General features: G+C 62.6%; 1 protein-coding gene across 13 annotated transcripts in view; it reads right to left on the reverse strand.

The window, feature by feature from the left end:
• Positions 1–6,204: 6,204 nt before the first annotated feature.
• The window catches only part of RNF212 (ring finger protein 212), a 28,209-nt gene continuing 18,787 nt past the window's right edge, over positions 6,205–15,626 (reverse strand). Inside the window, exons 9-13 of one of the 13 annotated variants that reach the window (XM_089326871.1) lie at positions 13,165–13,234; positions 12,866–12,962; positions 8,880–8,952; positions 6,411–6,574; positions 6,205–6,244 (exon numbers count right to left, since the gene is read on the reverse strand). In XM_089326871.1, the coding sequence (XP_089182997.1) occupies positions 6,422–6,574; positions 8,880–8,952; positions 12,866–12,962; positions 13,165–13,234 (393 nt within the window). In that variant the 3' untranslated portion in view covers positions 6,205–6,244; positions 6,411–6,421. Of the gene's footprint in view, positions 6,575–8,153; positions 8,339–8,877; positions 8,953–12,865; positions 12,995–13,164; positions 13,235–15,626 lie in introns of those variants that run through there. The other 12 variants (XM_089326872.1, XR_016229717.1, XM_089326874.1 and 9 more) reach the window with 12 other exon arrangements.

Below are 15,626 nucleotides of genomic sequence, written 5' to 3' on the forward strand. Positions count from 1 at the left end.
GCAGCTGCCCGGAAGAGTTCAAGGAGTGGACCCAGCTCGCCAGCGTTGGAACTTCCAGCTGCAGCGTAACCGGCACGGGCTGGGCTGACCACCCTGTGCCGGTGCCGTCTGGAGGAACCCTCGCTCTCCCCCTGTGCTGAGAGCCCAGCCGGCCTCGGCATCCCCCCGGCGACCCAGCCCCGGTCCTCCCTGGCTCCATCATCACGTGTCTGTTTGGCGAGCTCCCATTTGCACACGGAATTCCACGCTCAGCTTCCCAAAGCAACCCAGCCGCGGCAGAGGGCAGCCCCCACCGGGTCCCGCGCCGGCTGCTCAATCCGAGACGTGGAAACAGAGGAAGCAGAGGCACCGAAAAGCCAATGTGGTGGCAAAGGGGTGACCGTGTGCAGTGGAGTCCCAGCGCCTGTGCACCCACGGAGCCACAGCCAGGGGGCACAGACACAGACCGTGGCGTGCAGCCCCCCCCAGCCAGGGGGCACAGACACAGAAGACCGTGGCATGCAGCCCCCCCCAGCCAGGGGGCACAGACACAGAAGACCGTGGCGTACAGCCCCCCCCAGCCAGGGGGCACAGACACAGAGGACCGTGGCGTACAGCCCCCCCCCAGCCAGGGGGCACAGACACAGACCATGGCGTGCAGCCCCCCCCCCAGCCAGGGGGCACAGACACAGACCGTGGCGTGCAGCCCCCCCCAGCCAGGGGGCAGACACAGACCGTGGCATGCAGCCCCCCCCCCAGCCAGGGGGCACAGACACAGACCGTGGCATGCAGCCCCCCCCCAGCCAGGGGGCACAGACAGACCATGGCGTGCAGCCCCGCCCCAGCCAGGGGGCAGACACAGACCATGGCGTGCAGCCCCCCCCCCAGCCAGGGGGCAGACACAGACCGTGGCGTGCAGCCCCCCCCAGCCAGGGGGCAGACACAGACCGTGGCAGGCAGGCCCTGCCCGCCTACCTGCTGGCCCCGGGGTGGGACATGTCCGAGGAGCTGAGGGCCCAGGGACAGAGCACAGCCCCACCTCTGAGGACCCCCACAGGGGCCGGGCAGCAGTTCCCCTCCCACCCCAACGTACACGTGTGTGCATGAACACACACACAGCTGGACACCAGGACATGGCCACTCGTGCAGCTGCCTCAAAGGTCGGGGCCTTCCTGGGGGGCGCCCTGCATGGCCGTGGCCCTTTTCCTGACTGCGGCCACAGGCTGAGGGCGTCCATCCCTGGGGGTCTGTGTTGGGCTGAGACGAGGTGGGGGCTCCTGGCGCCCCGGGCCCCTCTTAAAGGAGCCCCTGCTTGGGCACCGTGCTCACCCTTGAGCTGTGGGGACAGAGGAGCAGGGGGTGAGGGAGTGGCCAGGGCAGGGGAGAGGCGTCCAGCCCCCTGTGCTCCCTCAGGAGTCAGCCCCTCCTTTCCTCCCCGACAGCCCCCACCCTGTGCAGCCCTGAGACGCGAGGCTTCCTGCAACACGGAGCCCACAAATGGATTCCTGAGGTTCCTAGAGGTCCCTAACTCCAATCACTGCATTTTTTTTAAAAAGATTTATCCATTTATTTGAAAGAGTTACACAGAGAGGAGAAGCAGAGAGAGAGAGGTCCTCCATCCACTGGTCCACTCCCCAATTGGCCACAACGGCCAGAGCTGCACCGATCTGAAGCCAGGAGCTCCATCCGGTCTCCCACGCGGGTGCAGGGCCCCGAGCACAGGGTCATCTTCTGTGGCAATTAGCAGGGGGCTGCACTGGAAGCAGCGCCCTCACAGATGCCGACGTGGTTTATCCCACTGTGCCACAACCGATGGCCAGTCACCGCATTCTCGCCTTGGGGAAGCAAGTGCCCCTCCCCAGGCTGCCAGCACCAGGCCTCCGCCCCACCGTGTGTCCTCAGCGAGGGGACAGTGGCTGTAGGCACAGGTGCTGGTGAGTCCTACACCTTGGGCCCCGTGTGGCCGCCACTGCCCCCGGCTATGCGGGGCCTCCCAGGAGCAGTTCCCCAATGAGGGTGAGGGGTGTGCCGCGCGTGTGGCAGTGGCGCCAGGACTTCACGGTGACAAAGGCGGCTGTGGGCATCACACCCTCGGCAGCTCTGCAGCCGCGTCCAGGGCTGTCCACCATCCCCATGCCCAGCTCGAGTGTGCCGGACCTGCAGCTGCCCGCCCCATGGGTAGCCACACGTGTGTCCAGCCCCCCGCCAGGCCCCGGCGTCCTGGGGCGACTCCGGCGGCCTCTCAGTCTCGTGCCGTGGAGCCCGGTGTTGCCGGCTAAGGGCCCTATCCAGAGCTGGTGGGAGGCACGGTGCTGGCCCAGGAGGCAGGGCGGCTGCCTCGTGTCCTGGGGGCCAGGCAGCAGGGGGTCTCCCAGAGGTGCTCTCAGGGCTGACCACTGTTTCCAGGGAAATCGGTTTTACAAATGAAGCAGGAACCAGCGGACAAGCCCTGGGAGGGTCTGATGGCAGACACATCTCCCGCCCACATCCACCACTGCACCCCTGCGAAGCCACAGCCACCCCCAGGGATGGCTCCTGCTGTCACCAGCGGCAGGTATGAAGGGTCGGGCCATGGGGGCCAGGTGGCCCTGTCCGGGAGCCACAGCCTCAGCACACAGGGCCTCTGTCCCCAGGGCGCCGGCCGCATGCTCCCCACCTCGCCCCAGCCCAGGCGTGGCCCAGGCGTGGCTCGGCCTGGCGTGGGGAGCCCCACAGGGGGCCGGCTCTCAGGCACCCCGCTCCCCCGACGTGCCCCACCTGGCAGCGTCAGCACCGCGTGGAGGCGGTGTGCAGTCTGGGGTTCACCACCTAAGAATCTCAGGAATTTCCTCTCGGTCTGCAAAGCTGCCACGGCCTGGCCCGGCGTTCGCGAGGGCGCGGGTCTCCCCAGGCGGCAGCTGCTTTCCCAGCAAGGACAAGCCCGTTCCGCTGCTGCCGCCGGGTCCCCAGGGTGCCCAGGGCCCAAGGCGTCACTCGGACGTGCAGGGTGCCTGCACAGGGGACGGCGGCCTGCCCGTGCCCCTCTCCTGCTCAGAGGCGGGCAGAGCCAGCCGGTGCCAGCTCCCACCGGGGGCTCTCCAACACACCCATTCTCAGCACCTCTCCCTGGCACTCCGTGGCCCCTTCTCTCACCCGCCCGAGCACTCAGGCCGTGGGGGCGCCTGGTGGGGCTCTGCCCTGCGTCGGGTCCAGGTTGGGTCGGCGCCAGGGCACGGCCCCAAGAAGTGCTGGTGTCTCCAGGAAGTTGGCCTGGTGGTGGGCTCGCCAGGGCCCTGGCCAGCCAAGGCTGGATGCTCTCATCTAGGGGATGGACACAGAGGCAGGGCACGGTCAGGGGGCTCAGGCCAGGGGAGGGAGAGGGCTGAACAGGCAGCCCGGGCTGCAGTGGGCACCTTGGGGCGACAGGTCACTCCATCTACCTGCCCACTTTGGAGCCAGGCTCCTTCCTGTCTCCGTGGTTCTGTGGGCTTCCTGGGTCATTCTCTGGCCCAGCTCATTCCGCGGGGGGGGGGGGGGGGGGAGGCCCATAGGGGCCCCCTTGCCATCTCCCCGGCACCCAGGCCGGGCTCAAGGGCTCCTGGTGCTCGGAGCCGAGTCCGTGGCAGCGGCAGTGGACGGAGGGCAGCTGTGGCCTGGAGCACCGGCCGGGCTGGGCTTTCTGCGTCTAGCAGCTCATGCCAGGCGTCCGCTCTTCAGTTCCATGAACTAAGCTGCCTCCACGCCAGGCACACACCAGGCGCTCAGAGCCCACAGCGAAGCTTCCGCCCGACACAGGGGTGCAGGGCTGGTGAGGCTAGCGAGGGGCCCGGCACTTGGCGCCCCTGGAGGGCGGGGGTCGCGAGTGGAAGCTGGAGTGGCACGGGGGAGGGTGGGACGGGCAGAGCCTTCACTGCCCAGGAGGGATCCTTGGCAGTTCCTTTGCACCGACGGGAACTGGGCCACGGTGGGCTCCAGGAGAGGGGAGGACGTGGTCCGAGGCCCCACTGCTGACCCCAAGCATGTCCCCCCCGGCCAGCCCGTGACACCTCACTGCTGGCCCCGCAGGTCCACACAGATGTCCCGAAGGAAGCATGTGCTGTCAGTTGGAAGGGAATTTCATGACTGTCCCAAAGAACGTTCCGGGAACTCACGCACAGGAGCCTCCGTGGTGAGAGCCATCACTGCCGGCTGAGCTGCGGCCCTCCCCACCCGCACGCCCAGTGCCAGCCGTCCATCAGCTCGGCCTCAGCCTCAGCCACCCTGTGTGCCGGGGAGAGGGGAGCTTCCACCTCTGGCTCTTTCCTCAAACTCCTGCAGCAGCCAGGAGCCACGTGGGTGGAAGGAGCCCCCGGATTTGAGCCGTCACGGCTGGCTCCCAGGCACAGTAGCAGGGAGCTGGGACTGGAACCAGGCGCTCTGGCACTCAGTGCCGGCGACCCCAGCGGCGGCTCAGCCTGCGCACAACAGCCACGCCTCAAAGCTCTCCCTCTGAAGTCAGAACTCCCTGGCCTCTGGGCCACGCGGCGACTTCTCCCTGCCAGCCGTGGCCGGCACCTCCTCCCACCGTGCAGGTGAGCGGGTGTGAACTGCAGCCCTGCCGCTGGTGCCCTGGCACTGGGGACCGCTGCCCACTGGCCCTCACCCCTCGCCGCACCCCACTCCACGCCAGGGCCCGCGCTCGTTCTGAGGCTGGCTCCGGGGTTCCGGCGACCTCCCATGGGCGGGGAGCTCTGCCCTGGCTGCCTCTGCTGAGCGGGGTCTGTGCAACCTGGATGCTCACCGGAGCCGCTGGAAAAGGGGCCGAGTGCGGCAAACGCCGGCTCTGCCAGACGCCCGGCACGCACACGGCCAAGGGCAAGCTCAGGTGTGAAAAAACAATAAAATTCAGAGCAAGAGATACGAAAAACACGGCATCAAAACTTACGTTAGGAAGGCAGGCAAGGGCTGTGTGCCGCGACGGCTAAGCCACCCCTGGGACACCGCGTCCTCGTCAGCCAGTTCCCCCCAACCCCTCGGCTGCTCCACTTCCAGTGCGGCTCCCTGCGCACCTGCACCCACGTGGGAGACCCTGATGGGAGTTCCTGGCTTCGACCTGGCCCAGCCCTGGCTGTCGTGGCCATTTGTGGAGTGAACCAGTGGATGAAAGATGTCTCTCTCTCTGCCTTTTCAAGTAAATAAATCAATGTTGGTTTTTTTTAAAGACTGATTTATTGTGCTCACTTCGGCAGCACATATACTAAAGATGGATTTATTTAAGAGGCAGAGTTAGAGAGAGGCAGAAGCAGAGAGAGAGAGTTCTTTCATCTGCTGGTTCACTCCCCAGATGGCCACAACAGCTGGAGCTGTGCCAATCCAAAGCCAGGAGCCAGGAGCTTCTTCCGGGTCTCCCACATGGGTGCAGGGGCCCAAGGCCTTGGGCCATCCTCTACTGCTTTCCCAGGCCATGGCAGAGAGCTGGATGGGAAGTGGAGCAGCCAGGCCCACATGGGATGCCAGCACCATACGTGGAGCCTTATCCCACTATCCCACAGCGCCAGCCCCCATAAACCCACGTTTGAGAAAGCAAGGTGAGGGGTGAGTGCTGTGGTGCAGCTGGTTAGGCTGCCGCCTGGGTCCCAGCGCCCCCCCATGGGGGTCCCAGCGCCCCCCATGGGGGTCCCAGCTGCTCTGCTCCCTGCTAATGCTCCTGCCCGAGGAGCCGCTCCACACCCGTGAGGTGTGCTCAGGCGCAGCCTGTCTCAGAGGAAATCCTCCCGCCACGGTGGCCATGCCAGCGCTCACCCGTGCAGCAGGCCTATCTCCCCCCACAGCAGGAATCAGCATTTGGCACTCATTTTTTAAAAAGATTTACTTATTCATTTGAAAGGCAGAGTTACAGAGAGAAAGCAGGAGACAGAATCTTCCACCTGCTGGTTCACTCCCCAGATGGCCACAATGACCAGTGCAGGGCCAGGCCAAAGCCAGGAGCTTCTACCGCTTTCCCAGGCCACAGTAGAGAGCTGGATTGGAAGAGGAGCAGCCGGGACTCGAACCGGCGCCCACTGGGATGCAGGTGCTGCAGGCCACAGCGCCGGCCCCGTGTGGGCACTCATTGTAAGGCAGTAAGAAGAGCGGTTTCAAGCATATCACGTTTGTGCTGCCCCAGGTAACCCGAGAAGTAACTATGCGGTCACATGACTTAGTGGCACCTGGAGGAAGAAACCATCCAGGGTACACCTGCTGGGGCTGGTGGGGGCCATGGGCCCCGCTCATCTTCTCTGTGTGACTCCCCTGTGGTGAGCAGACCCTGCGGGAAGCGTGGGGGTGTTAGCTCTGTCTTCCAGAAGGCTCCAGAATTTCACACTGGGAGGACGGTGAGAACACAAACGCCAAATTAAAAGCATACGCTGGGGGGAGTCCATTAGCTTAGACGAGTATAGACACTGGACGCACGCCGGGCCTTGGACACTTGCCTGGGCACGGCCTATGCAGCAGGCCGGAGATGCTGATGGGCGGCCTGGGCGCTGCCGCCTGGGAGCCACCGAGGCCAGGGGAGCCTCCTCTCGTTGCTCTGCCCGCTGCCTGGGCTGCTGGGGTCTGTGTGGGTCCCTTGTGGGGGATCTGCAACGGTGGGATCCTGGGGCGCAACAACATGAAGTCAGAGGCCCCACAGCTCACACACTGCCCGTGGGGTCTGCGGGCCTGTCCAGTCAGAGGCACATTCCCAGTGCCCAGGGCCAGCGCGAGCAGCAGCTGTGTGCCCAGCGCTGCCCGACCCCAGCCTGGAACTGGGGCTAGCAGGACCCCAGGAGGGCGCCGCCTGTTCCGGTCAGCACTGCCCGCTGGATCCTGCCTCCGTGTGGAGCTGACCAAGCCACGACTTCCACCTGCACCTCTCCCCAGGGTCAGCGCTGAGCAGCAGCTGAGGGGGAATAGTGGGGGCGTCCAGGGTCTCTGCTGACCTTTTGACCCTGTGTCCGGGACCTGCTGCTTGGCTTCCTCTGACCCCAAGGGCTCCTTGCTCCAACCATAGCTGGTCTACCTTGTCCTTGGCACCAGGAAGGGCCTGGAGGCTGTGTGGTGGCCTCACCAACCCCCACAGGCAACAAAGCCACCAGGCGTAGGCTCACCCAGGGCCATGGCTCACCAGCTGGCTAACTTGTCTACTGCACCAGGGACCACAGCATCGGGGTCACCGCACGAGGGACCACTGCACCAGGGGACTTCAAGGGCTGGTAGAAAGGAAGTAAAGCTAGGTTTATCCTGGTGCAAAAACACTTTCAAGTGCATGTGCTTAAGGGGTCTAAAGGAAGCTCAGGCAAACACCCGGCAGCTTCAGCCTCCAAGTGAGCGTTCCTCTGGTGGCCTTCCTCGAGGACTGTGTCGCCCCTCAGTAAACCAGTCTATTTTCTGCCCTGCAGTGGCCTGGCTGATGCTGGATGCGCTGCTCCCCACGCTGCCCCTGCCCCTGCCCCTGCCCCTGCCCCACCCACCCCTACTGCCCTGGAGCAGGGCTTGGAGCTACCTAGGGAGGCTGACACTGCAGGGACTGCACTGCCCTCAGGGAGCAAGGTGCGGGTTTGTGCCCAGGCTTCTGTGTTCCTGCCTCCGCACGGCCCTCCCCCCGTACCCCCCATGCCAGCCATCTCAGCTCAGGTCCACGTACCTGACTGCACAACCCCAGGCTCCCAGCCCTGCACACGCCACTCACTCTGCCTTGCCGAGACCCAGCCGCAGGCTCCCAGTGTGGGTCCATGCGGTTGGCAGAGGGGACAGAGGGTGCCTGGGGCCAGAGAGGGCAGCGAAGGGAGCGGGGCTGTCCCCACCGGGGGCCCAGAAAAGGCTCCTGGCCATGGCAGGTGGTCAGGATGGGCAGGGGCTGGGTGAGCGGGGTGGGTGGCCACGCCTGGCTCCAGGCAGAAGCTCATGGGGGCAGAGTCTGCCGTCCGCTCTGCAGAAAGCCGAGGAGCTCTGCTGACTGTGCGTAGCGGTCAGCGGTCAGCGGTCAGCGGGGAGCAGCGAGCGAGGGCTGCCGAGGCTGGGCCACGCCTGCCTAGTGAGGCGCCACCGCCTGCCTCCTCTGCGCCACGCCAAGCCCAGCGGCAGCGCCACAGAAACCTGCTCCTGTGCCTAGATGCCACAGAGCCAAGGAAGGTCCTCCCGGAGTTCGCAGACTTTCAGTCAGAAACAAAATGCAATGGTTTACATGGACTCACCTAAACACCTCAAAGTAGGATGAGGAAGCGACCCCCACTCGCACACTGGCAGCTTCTGGTGTCAGTTCACCATGAGCTGGTGTGTACCGAGGCTGTGCTGGGCAGGGGCTGTGGCATGGGGGTGTGGAGTGCCAGGGCGGGAGTCCCGGCAGCCCTGCTTCTGACCCGGCTCCCTGCTAATGCACCTTGGGCAGCAGACAGGGGCCTCAGTCTTTGGGCCCCTGCACCCATGTGGGAGACCTGCACGGAGCCCCTGGCTCCTGGCTCTGGCCTGGCCCACCTGGTTGTTGCGGCCATTTGGGGAGGGAAGCAGCAGGTGCCAACAGCTCTCTGAGACTCTTTCCAATAATTGTTTTTAAAGGCTGGCTGTGATGTGAAATTGCAGTGTGGCTGAACTTGGCATTTTCTTTTTTTCTTCTTTTCTAAGAATAATTTATCTATTTGAGTCAGAGAGCGAGAGATTGACTGACTGATTCTCCATCCACTGGCCTGCTCCCCAGATGGCTGCAGCAGCCAGGGCTGGGCTGGGCTGAAGTCCTTTCTGGTCTCTCACATGGGTGGCAGCGGCCCAAACACTCAGGCCACACACACCCCAACTGCTGCACTGCCCTTCCCAGGCCACCAGCAGGGAGCTGGATCAGAAGCAGATCAGGGCCCACATGGGACACGGGCATTTCAGGCCACCCCCGCCCCTGCCTTTCCTTAAAGGAGAACACAGGGCATTACCTGAGTGCCTTCGACAGGTGTGTCTGATGTGGTGTCAGGCCAAGATGCTGAAGGCCCCGGTAGGAGACGCTGCCTGTGGGGCACAAACCCATCCTTTGCATTAACCCTTTGTGGTGCTAAGGACGACCTAGTGTACCTGCTGGGTCCACTCCCCCGCTGAGGCCAGTGACAGGCGGGACCCTGACCCACCGGTCCACTCCCCTACCCCCACAGCCCAGGGAGCACAGCAGTGTCCACATGCATCGCCGCCACTCAGAGGACACCTGGAAGGGTCAGTGTGCTGAGTTCCGGCCCCACAGGGTGCTGGAGCTGTGGCCACCTCCTGCGGCCCTGGGCAGGCGCTGTACTTGGAGCACGTCTTCCCTGGACGCTGGGAGGGCGGGACAAGCCATTCCAGCTCCCTCCACGTGGGACTCCGATGGCATTTCCCCAGCCCTGGGCTGGTGTGGGGTGTGGGCAGAGCCTCGTGTGGCCCTGAGCCTGCAAGGACCCTCTGAAGACACTGCAGAGGGGTCAGGCGCCTGCTCCCAGGCTGCATTGATCCTGGCTGACTCTGTTGTGCGAGGGCCTTGCTGGTCCTGCCCGCCGGGGAGAGCTTGTCCCCAGACAAGGTATCCGTGAGCTGGCCTCTGAGGGGAACCAGTGCCTGCCACATCCTGACCCCAAGCTGCACCTGCACCCGTCTCAGGCTTCGGGGGGCAGCACTCTCTGCCTCATCACCCAGGACCGGTGTGGGGTACACACACAGAATCCCAAAGGACTGGCCTGCACACCTGCCTCTCCACAGACCCCCTGCCCTCTGCCCTGAGCTGGCACCCACCCAGCTAGCCGCCACCACAGGGGAAGCATGGGGGAAAGCGTCCTCTCTTGTGGCAGGTGCTGTGGCCCAGCAGGTTAGCAGCCGCCTGTGACAACGGTGTCCCATACAAGCACTAGCAAGTCCCAGCTGCTCCACTTCTGATCCAGCTCCCTGCTAATGCACCTGAGAAAGCAGTGGAAGATGGCCCACGTGCTTGGGCCCCTGTACCCATGTGGGAGACCCAGATGGAGCTCCTGGCTCCTGGCTTCGGCCTGGCCCAGGTCTGGCTGTTCTGGCCATTTGGGGAGTGAAGCAGCAGATGAAGATCTCTCTCTCTCTGTCTTCTCCTGTCTCTTTAATAAATCTTAAAACAAAACCAAGGCACATCTGAATGCACAGACCCACAAGTGGCAGCGGTGGCAGGGCCGGGAGAGTCGGCTGGCGGCTTCTCAGGCTCTCCTTTCGAGCTTGGTGAGACCCGCCAACAGCAGGGTGAGGTCACTGAGGCCCATGTGGGTGGCAGCAGCCTGAAGGCCAAGCGTGCCCCAGGGCTCTCCAGCCCCAAAGGTTGAGCCCCACGGACAGCAGGGTCAAGTCCCAAGAGGACACCGTTCTGAAGAGCAGCAGCACAGACCAGATTTTCCACGGGGTCTGTTTTGTGGTCTGGGATACAGAGCAGCTCCTTCCCCAAAGGCTACCAACCCGGGAGACTGCCTGGAGGGAGAGGGAGCCCACCGTGCATGGGCCATGCAGCTGCGTGTGGCCTGACAGTGAGCACCTGTGGAGAAGGTCACTGGGCACGACACAGAAGCCAGCAAAGCATCCCCGCAAGTCTCCTCTTGGGAGGACACCCTCATGGCCCCCTTAACTTGGGTACCTCCAGAGGCCTTATCTATAAAGACTTATTTATTTGAAAGGCAGAGTGACAGAGTGGGGGGAGAGACACACTCAACATGGCTTCAAAGGCTAGAGTGGGGCCAGGCAGCAGCAGGAGCCTAGAACTCCAGCCAGGTCTCTTGAGTGGGTGCAGGGGCCCAAGTGCTTGGCCATTTCTGCTGCTTCCCAGACCCTGAACAGGGAGCGGGGAGTGAGCAGAGCAGCCAGGACTCCGGCCCCAAGGCTCCAATGTGGGGTGTGGGTGTCACGGGTAGCCACACGCCTGTCCATCAGCCTGAGTGTTCAGTGCGTTTTCTCAGCTGAGGTTTAGGAGAGCAGCTGCTGCGACTGCTCAGAGCAAGCCTCTCCAGTGGAGGCGACACTCTGCCCCTCCTGCTCGCCTCAACTTACAGCCTGAGCAGACAGGGCTGTAGCCGGTTGTGACGCAGAGAGGAGGACAGGGCAAGCAGCCGTGCTCTGTGGCCTGCACACTGGCCGCTCCCAGCGAGGCCGGGGGGCGTGGCGGCCGCATGGTCCCCCGCGGCATCTCTTGTGGGTGGGGCTGCTCTGCTTCTGTGACTCGGCGAGTATCTCTGTCCTCATCTTAAAATGCTAACCCCCTGTGTACAGAACTCCCGGATGACGCTTTTAAAAGCACGTCACCCAGGACCACATCTGGGACAACCTGAGCGGAGAACAGAGCCCACTGAACAAAACAGAAATCCTTAGTCCCCCGTCACGCATGCTGAATGCGTGAATCCACACTGGGGAGCATGGAGAGCTCCTCATGCAGAAGGAATTGTGAAAACACAAAACCTGGCCAGCACCGCGGCTCACTAGGCTAATCCTCCGCCTGCAGCGCCGGCACCCCGGGTTCTAGTCCCGGTCGGGGTGCCGGTTCTGTCCCGGTTGCCCCTCTTCCAGGCCAGCTCTCTGCTGTGGCCAGGGAGTGCAGTGGAGGATGGCCCAAGTGCTTGGGCCCTGCACCCCATGGGAGACCAGGAGAAGCACCTGGCTCCTGCCTTCAGATCAGCACAGTGCGCCGGCCGCAGTGGCCATTGAGGGGTGAACCAACGGCAAAGGAAGACCTTTCTCTCTGTCTCTCTCTCTCACTGTCCACTCTGCCTGTCAAAAAAAAAAAAAAAAAAGAGAGAGAGAGAGAGAGAAAGAAAAAGAAAACACAAAACCCACTCTGAGGCTGCCACTCAACTCACGTCACAGGAGCACTGGGGGTGACACGTGAGTGTTGGGGGTGACGACTGGTGCCCACGTGGGAGCCACACCGAGCACAGTGCGTCTCTGCCCGTGAGTTCTGGCTGCCAAGCTGGCTGCGGGTCACACCTGGGAACCCAAGGTCAATGTTCATGACAACTCCCAAGGACGAGAGGCAGAGTGTGCGGGGCTAGTGCCGTCTGAAGGCGACTGGGGGACGACATAGACGTGGCTCGTGCACACGCAGGCTCTGCATGGTGGGTGCAGAGACTGTGACCCTGGCGGACACTGAACCCCAGTACTGTGCGGAGCGTGACCTTGTTATTTTGGGGGGTGGCTAAGGCAGCTATGGGAGTTTAGAATTTAAGTTGATTTGAGAGAGAGACAGAGGACGCACACACGCATGCACAATAGGCCCCGTTCACTGGCTTGTCCCCCAAATGCCTGGGAAGGCCAGGGCTGGACTGAGCGGCACCCCCAGGGTCTGCATTAGCAGGAAGCTGGTGCCAGGAGCCAGAGCTGTTGTATGCAGGTCTCCCACGTGGGCTGAAAGCATCTTAACCCCTAGATTAACCCACTCCAAAGGGAGTGGGAGACCCGGAAGAAGCTCCTGACCCCTGGCTTCAGATCTGCCCAGCTCCAGCTGTTGCAGCCATTTAGAGAGTAAACCAGCAGATGGAGACCTCTCTGTCTCTCCCTCTCTCTCTCTCTGTAACTCTGCCTCTCAAATAAATAAATCTTTCTTTTTTTAAAGAAAAGAATGCAAAGCACCAAGAAAGCTGGGTAAAGACAAAGAACAGAGAAGGAGAGACTCGGCACGGGCACAGCCAAACGCTCATGCACATGCCATAGGGTTACAGTCTGTGATCGCCCTTCCCTCCCAGCCGGTGAGAACACACTCTGCCTGTGACACACGTGGGGGAGAACAGCCCCGACGGGGGGACTCATCAGCACACACTGAGCCTGTCAACGGCTCACACCGTCTTGGGACCTTCCAGAAACACAGCCGGGCGAGCCAGCGAGGACGTGTGGAGTGCAGGGGGAAGGCAGGGCGTTCCCAGTACTCCCACCTACCCCCAGGGCTGTGCCCTCTGAGTACCTTGGGCCGAGGCAGCGGCCTGTCACGTCCACCTGGGGAGAGCTGGAAGCTGTGGGCTTCAGGAGAGGCAGCAGGGACAGTGGGCGCTGGGCACTCCCTGTGCAAATGGCCCGGCCAAGCTGGTAGCACCTTGTTAAAGCCGGGGCGGGGGGCACAATGCACGGCTGCTTCCTCCATGACCTGTGACCCCAGCTGCATCCCTGGGTAACCATGCAGCCTCCTGCCCCGGCCCGGCTGGAGGACGCTCCCGGGAACAGGCTGTCGGGGGGGGGGGGGGGTTTAGCGTGTGCTGAACTCACCCATGCGCCCATCTTGAGGTGGGCTAATCAGAGACATCCGCGTGGGGCCGGCTGCCACCTCGGGCTGAGGCTGCAAGAAAGAGCAGGTGGGTCAGGATCCCACTGGGCCCAAACACGCACAGGCAAAGGCCCCCGGAGGGGCTAAGAACCTGGGGGGTCGCGAGGAAACCCTCTCCTCAGTGCCAGATGGACCAGCGCAGCTGTCCTGCTCCCAGGTCACGAGGCCGGGCCACGGCCACTCCTCTCACTGCTCGGTGTGGCCCGGGAGTCTGTGCACCCCTTTTGGAGTCCTCCGGGCCTCGCCTCTCCGTCACTGGCCTGTCTTCCCAGCGCCCTTCCCCCACTCCCACGGGCAGGCTCACCAGGAAGGGCACACCATGGGACCATGTCCCTGAGGCCTCTCCACTCACTCCAGGGCACCCCTGTGATGCCCTTGACCCGGCCCTGTCCGTCCTCAGCTCTGCCCGCAGAGGGACCGGCTGCTCTCCCGAGCTGACTCCTGGAGCTGCTGAGATGCACACGGCCTGGTGCTGCCAGGAAGGCTGCTCCCTGGAGGTCCCACCTTGTCTCAACTCTCCCCGTCCACCTGACGCAGATACGTCCACTCACATACTCACACACCCCGCAGCCCTGCTGTCCGCGACAGCTGGGCCTGGTTCCACAGCTCCCTCTCCCCAGCAAGCCCTCACTGCACACAGCTCGCCAGAAGCACCCTCCCCTCTGAGCCATGTCCCACAGCTCAAGAGCAAGCAGCCCTCGCACATCCACGCACCCTGGCCTGTGCCCCCGCCCTGCTGGGGTTGGGTCACTGTGGCAATGGAAGTGACCACAGGTGGGCTCGAGCTACAGGCCCCTGTGGAAAGCTGGGGTTCAGACCAGCTCCTCTCCAGCCCAACTCCCACCTCCTGCTGTTCCAGAGACCACTGCCGGGCAGATAAGGACTCTGTGAACCACAACCAGTCGACACTTTACTTAAAACTTGAAGGAGTGGGGCTGGTGCTGTGGCGTAGCGGGTAAAGCTGCCACCTGCAGTGCCAGCATCCCATATGGGCACCAGTTCGAGTCCCGGCTGCCCCACTTCCGATTCAGCTCTCTGCTATGGCCTGGGAAAGCAGTGGAAGATGGCCCACGTGCTTAGACCCCTGCACCTGCATGGGAGACCCGGAATAGGCTCCTGGCTCCTGATTGGTAGAGCTCTGGCTGTTGAGGCCAATTGGGGAGTGAACCAGCGGATGGAAGACCTCCCTCTCTCTCTCTCTCTCTCTCTCTCTCTCTCTCTCTCTCTCTCTGCCTCTCCTTCTCTATCTGTGTAACTTTGACTTTCAAATAAATAAATAAATCTTAAAAAAAAAAAAAAAACTTGAAGGAGAAAACACGCATGGCTGGGCGAGGTAAATCACCTCTAACCCAGCTTCTCACAGATGTTTTATTTGTTGGGTCAGTTTCCCAGTCCCCTGTCTAGGGGAGAATCTAGCAACAGCAGAAGCAAAAACGATTCCAAGAGGCCGACTGCCCAGGACAGGGGACCACGCCGAAGAGAGCAGGCCAGGGTGGGTCCTGGTCAGGAGCCACCAGCACTCTGTACCCATCCGGCCCTGCGTCACCTGGCCTCCTGCAGCAGGATGGGCCAGGCCAGGCCCCGGACACCTCATCGTCAAGCCATGTGCCCACCTGGTACGAAAGCCCCCTGCTCTAGAAATCACCCGGCCCGGTCTGACAGCCCAGCGTCCGCACCTCTGCCACACCGTGGGGCTGGGCAGGGGGAGGAGCTCAGAACTCAGGTTTCTCCTCCCAGGGAGGGGGGAGAGGCTGTCACTGCCTTCTCCTCTCAGACTCCAGGTTCCTGGGACCCCTGGAGGGGAGGGGGCACGCTCCTCACTGACACAGCTGCAGCGCAGGGTCTGCCTCATCGGGACCCAAGACTGAGCCAAAAACACCAAGTGCAGACACAGCTCACAAACAGGTGCACTACGGGTGTGAGCATTAACTCACGAACACACACACACCACACTCAACTCACACACACACACCACACTCAACTCACATGGACACACGTGCACCACACTCAACACACACACACATGCACCACACTCAACTCACATGGACACACATGCACCACACTCAACACACACACTACACTTGATTCACACACACACACACGCACCACACTCAACTCACACACATACAAAACACTCAACTCACACACATGCACCACACTCAACTCACATGGACACACATGCACCACACTCAACACACACACTACACTTGACTCACACACACACACACGCACCACACTCAACTCACACACATACAAAACACTCAACTCACACACACACACACACCCCACACTCAACTCACATGGACACATACACACCACACTCAACTCACATGCACCACACTCAACTCTCACACATGCACCACACTCAACTCACACACACACCACTCAACTCACATGGACACAC

This window comes from Oryctolagus cuniculus, chromosome 2 (assembly GCF_051225735.1).
Source record: "Oryctolagus cuniculus isolate XC-2025 breed Fujian yellow rabbit chromosome 2, ASM5122573v1, whole genome shotgun sequence".
In the NCBI taxonomy this organism is placed as follows: domain Eukaryota; kingdom Metazoa; phylum Chordata; class Mammalia; order Lagomorpha; family Leporidae; genus Oryctolagus; species Oryctolagus cuniculus.